At 66.6% G+C, this 5,249-nt stretch overlaps 1 protein-coding gene across 1 annotated transcript in view; it reads right to left on the reverse strand.

The window, feature by feature from the left end:
* Positions 1-1,577: 1,577 nt before the first annotated feature.
* The window catches only part of RTN2 (reticulon 2), a 6,462-nt gene continuing 2,790 nt past the window's right edge, over positions 1,578-5,249 (reverse strand). Inside the window, exons 5-10 of the mRNA XM_014524159.2 lie at positions 3,612-3,819; positions 3,217-3,355; positions 2,611-2,680; positions 2,353-2,399; positions 2,104-2,162; positions 1,578-1,848 (exon numbers count right to left, since the gene is read on the reverse strand). Of these exons, the coding sequence (XP_014379645.2) occupies positions 1,806-1,848; positions 2,104-2,162; positions 2,353-2,399; positions 2,611-2,680; positions 3,217-3,355; positions 3,612-3,819 (566 nt within the window). The 3' untranslated portion in view covers positions 1,578-1,805. The remainder of the gene's footprint in view (positions 1,849-2,103; positions 2,163-2,352; positions 2,400-2,610; positions 2,681-3,216; positions 3,356-3,611; positions 3,820-5,249) is intronic.

Raw genomic sequence — 5,249 nt, forward strand, 5'->3', positions numbered from 1 at the left:
CCTGGTAGGGGTGGGGTAGGAGCCGGGCTGGGGCCCCCTATAGCTGTGGGGGCGGGGCAGGGTTGGGACCTCTATAGGGGAGGGGCGGGGTTGGCTAGAGACGCCTATCGATGCAGGGGTTGGGTAGGGCTGGGTCCTACAAGGCTGGGGGGGGTAGCTCTCCCCCCCCTGCGTTAACGCCTTCCCTGCCGGCTCATCGCCGCTCCCAGCAGAGCTGCTCTGCTGGAGACTCCCTGCATGGAATGACTGGCCGGAGCCGCCTGCGGGCGGCGAGACCTTGGCTGAGACTAGGGTTAGGGCTGAAGGGGCTCCGGGATTCCCGACTGGATCAGGCTCTTCCTCTCCGGCAGGGGGACCCAGGAGTCCCGGCGCCCAGGTCTCTGCTCTCGCCGGATCGATGCAGCCCCTGGGTCCCAGGCCTGGCTCCGATGGCATGGGCACGACTCAGGGCAGGGGATGCGGGGCACGTGCTGTGCAGCCCCGATAGGGGTCGGGGTCGGGCTGGGGACCCCTGCAGGTGCGGGGAAGGGCAGTGGCCTGAAGAGACCCAGGGCCCCTCCTCCCGCCGCGACCGGGATGGATTTGATCCTCCTGCATTAGACCTCTTGGAGCTGCAGCTGCAACCCAGGAGTCCCGGCTCCCGGCACCCCGCTGACCCACTGGCTCTGGGTGTTGAGGAGGCCGACGCGGGGCTGGGTTAGGGTTGGCCCTGCTGCCCCCCACCCCCGCCGATGCGAAGCGGGATCCCGAGGCTTGGCCGGGCCGGAGGCGCCACCGTGCGGCCCAGCGCAGCGGAACAGGGGCACTCCTCCCCGCCCAGAATGAACCCAGGAGTCCTGCCCCAGGAGTGGGGTTGGGGCCTCTGTTCAGGGTGAGGGCCACAGCCTGGCCCAGGTGAGCCAGGAAGGGCAGAGAGGTGGGGGCCAGGACGCCTTGGCTCTATCCCCTGTCTGGGAGGGGAGTGGGCTGTGGTGGTTTAGTCTGGGATGAGGGGGGTGGGGGTGAGAGTCAGGACTCCTGGGTTCCCTCACTTTGCTTGGTGTGAGGATGGCTCATGGGGGAGGGGGGGAGGGAGGAAGTCCTCCTCTAGGGCAGCCATGGCTCTGGGGAATCTCCCACTCCCCAGCCCAGGATCAGGGCTCAGGCCTTGTTCTGATACCCCCTGCTTAGCATGGCCTGGCTGCCCCCTCCCATGTCAGACAGGTGCCCAGTCAGCTCCCACACCCCAGGGCAGATGGAGAGGGGGTTGGGGAAGCTTGCCTCTGTAGCTTGCCTCTGAGGTACCTGCCTGGTGCCAACAACAGAACCCAGGAGTCCTGGCCAGACCCCTCTGGCACTGCTCCCTCCTGCCAGGACAGGGGTCTCAGGGAGCCACAGCAGCCTCTGAGCACCAGGCTGCGGGGGAGGGGCACCTAACCTGAGCAGTTGGGGGGGCAGGAGGGGGGCGGGGAATGGGGATAGGATGCCTGGGTTTCGGGGATGGGAACCCAGATGCCTGGGTTCTTCCCTCCCAGCTAGGGGAGAAGAATGCGGTGTATTCAGCCCCACCCCCACCTTTTCCATGGACAGGACTCTGGTTCTGTGACAAGAGTTTTTATTAAAGTGTAAACCCCACACAGCCGGGGTGGGCATGGGTAAGGGAGTGGCTCCTCCCCCAGCTCGTGCCCTGGAGCACCAAGCTGCCCCCATCCCCAGCCCATCCCTGGGTCAGCCCCGTCCCGTCAGCGCCAAGCACCCCTCCATGGGCAACTTGTGCCCAGGGGGGCAGCAGAAGGGGTTCAGGTGGAGCGGGGCAGGGTGGATGCTCATTCTGCCTTTGCTTTGGCACTTGGGAGCTTGGCCTGAATCCTGGAGGGGGGCAGAGACATGTCACATGCAGGGGCATTGCCCTGCCCCCCTGGGGCTCCCAACCCTGTTCCTGCCCCCTGGGAGTCCCTACCCTCATCCCTGCCCCCACTGGGGACTGTGTTACACATGACCCCCCTCCTTCCCCCCTGCCAGCTGGCAGGGCAGCCCCCATGCACTAGGGGTGCTGTTCTGGGGGGGAGGGCAGTGCTGGAAGCCCCCCCCCCCCACCCCTCCCCTGTCTCGCTGAGCACTCACTTGGCTCGGAGGTGACTGAGCTGGTTCCTCACCAAGCCCACGTACTGGTCGATCTGTGCCTGCAGGAGATGGACTGGGGGTGAGGCAGGTGGGGAGCCCCTGGAGACCCCCTCCCTGTCTGAGATAGCAGGACACAGGGCTAGCAGCCTGTCTCCCCCAGGGACACTGGCATTCATCTGCCCTCTGCTTCAAGGCTTTCTCCCCACCCCATGCCCCACCCTGCACATGCACACATGTGCACACACTCACCTGGTGATGCCGGTAGAGCACAGGGAAGGTAAATGCACTTATCACACCTGGGGGAGAACAGGACCATCAGACTGAGCCATGCCCCCGCAAACCCTTGCTTTCCCTGCCTGGGCCACTCCCTACCCTGCCCTCACACAGCTCCCCCCAATTTGCACACAGCCCCAGCCAGACCATGCCACCTCCTCCCCCATGGTTCCCTTCATCCCTCTCCCACTGGGCCCAGATGCCCCCCTGCCCCTGCCTCCAGTGCCCTCTCACCCATGAGCAGCAGTGTCAGCCCATTGAACACGGCACCCACGTAGGTGAGGATGTAGAACAGGAAGGCGAACTGAGAGGGCAAGATGGGGGGTCAGCACAGCTCCTCCTACCCTGCCCCAGGGCCTGTGGTGGGGGTTATCCAGGGCCTGGTTGGGGGCAGGATCAGGCCCTGGCACAACAGCATGGGCAGGAAGGGATGGGGCTGATACCAGGGTCTGGCATGGATTCAGCCCCAGAGGTGGGATTGGGGCTGTCTCTGCCCATGGGGTGGGTGTGAGGCAGACCACTTGAGCAGGGTGTGGGGCCCAGGGCAAAGCAGCCTGTGCGGGCCCCCACCCCCAGACACAAGGAAGCCGGTGGCAGATTTGGCAGTGAGGAGGGGGGTGGCAAGTGGCTGGATGTGAAGCCAGCAGCAGTGTGGAGTCACCACACCGTGCTGCCCCATCCAGCTCTGTTCCACCCCCCAAAGCGTCGGGATTCACACCCCCACCCCTGCCGGGACAGCCCTGGTGTGAGGTCACAGGGGGCAGCCTGGGGGTACGTCCTGAGGGCAGTTGACCCTCCCAGAGGTCACCGGGGGTTACTGGGGGGCAGGGGCGAGGGCACCTTGAGGGAGTCCACGAGGTCCTCGACGAGGAAGAGGTGGCGCAGGGTACGGGCACCAGCGGCCATGTGCTGCCCTATGCGCTCAGCCACATGCTCCAGCTGCTCTGGGGACAGCGACACATCTGTGTCCAGCAGGGGCCTGCAGCAGGGAAAGGGGGTCAGCAACAAATCAGATTCTACCTCTGCCCCCCACAGTGACCCCTGCTGGGGGAGCCTGGGGCTGGAGATCAGGGCAGGGGCAGAACTGGGGTTGAGTGGCTGGGGGTCCCCATGTAGTAGCTGGAAGGGGGTGGAGGCCCCCAGAGACTAGCTGATGGCGGTGGGGGTAGGGGTCCCTGGAGACTTGCTGGGAGGTGTTGGGGGGGAGGGTTCAGTGTTGGGGTCCCGATTCTCACTGGAAGGGGTTGGGGCGGTGGCCAGGCCGCAGGGCGCCCAGCAGCATGTGGTAGAGCCGCAGTGAGAGGGTGATGCTGAGGGTGCCCAGCGCAGCCCAGGCGCACACAGCCACAGCGCTGAAGTGGGCCAAGCAGAGCAGCGCCAGCACCAGCCCAGTCAGCACCATCCCCGAGGCCCGCACGTCCCGCCACATCACCAGCTCCAGCACTGGCGGGGGGAGGGGCAGGGTCAAGGCCAGGCACCCCCATGGCCCCTGGCCCCTGCTTGGCCCCCCATACTACCCCAGCACCAGGCTCATCCCCCACATCCCCCCCACCTCCCCTCAGTGCCCAACAGCCCCCCAAATGCCCCCACGGCTCCACTGCCAGGCTCAGCCCCCCCACATCCTCTCCACCCCCAGGCTGCCCTGCTCAGCCCCACCCACCAGCACAGGTATCTCCTCCAGGGTCCTTGCCCCACTCTAGGCAGGGCCCCAGCTCTGGGACAGGTGCCTGGCAACTGGGCCTGGAAATGGCAGGGCTGGGCTGTGCACCAGTGCCCACCCAGCTTTCTCCTATTCTTTCTGCACACCCCGACCCAAGCCTGGCTGAGGGGGCTGTCCCTTTAAGGGCCCCAGGGGTCCCCACCTCCTGGGGTGGGGGGCAGCTAAGTTTAGCTGCGGGAGGGGGACAGCGCCTGCAGCTGTCAGCTCCCCTCCCCCACCCCTAATTGACAGGCCCAAGTGCCAGGCGGGGGAGGGGCAGGCACCTGGGGGGGTCCAGGGCCCTCCATGCTGACCCATGGCCCCTCATCCCCACCCCAACCCCCACCCCTACTCTTTGGCCCCCAGGCCCCTCTCCTTGGCCTGACCCACTCTAGGGGGGCCACAGCCCCCTCCCCCCACCTCCCTGCAGCCCTGTCATCCCAGCACCCCCCCCCAACTTTAGGGCCACAAGCCCCACAGGCTAGACCCTGTCCCACCTTTGCCGCCCATTGCGATGCAGCCTGTAGTGCCCAGGCCAGCTCCTAGCACCCACTCCAGGCCCCTCAGCCCCTGGTACAGAGCCTGGCCCGGGGGCGGGAGGTGGGGAGGGGCCCCAGGGCTATTTATAGCCAGCCAATCCTGGCCCTGCCTGCACCCCCTTGTGGGTGGGGGGCACAGAGCCGCAGGGTGATCCCTGAGGGGCCAGGCCAGGAGCCTAGAACCTGGGGTCTATCCTTATGGACCCCCAACTGCCTCTGACCACCGTCACTCATGTCCCCTCACTTCCCCATCCCTTGGCTGGGATGAGAAGCCAGGCCTCTGGGATAGCCAGCAGTGGGGCTCTCTCCCCTGGCAGTGTCCCAGGGTGTTGTTGGGGGTGCCCTGCAGCAGGAACAGGAGCAGCAGGAACCCAGGAGTTCGGGCCAACACGCACCCCTGGTTCTGCCCACCAGCCCCACCCAGCTCCTGTTGTGGCCCCAGCGCTCCCAGACACAGTTGCATCTTGGGGCCAGGCATGGCCTCGAGCCACGGGGCCAGGGCATGGCAGGGGGGCAGGGACTGCCTGTCCCCAGGGGGCCATGATGGCAGGATGAGGGGCCTCTTTGGGCATTGTGCCAGGGCTCCCTCCTCCCCTCCCTGCAGGCAGCCCTGCTGCTGGATCCTGGGGGGGGGG

This window comes from Alligator sinensis, unplaced genomic scaffold (genome assembly GCF_000455745.1).
Source record: "Alligator sinensis unplaced genomic scaffold, ASM45574v1 scaffold107_3, whole genome shotgun sequence".
In the NCBI taxonomy this organism is placed as follows: Eukaryota; Metazoa; Chordata; order Crocodylia; family Alligatoridae; genus Alligator; species Alligator sinensis.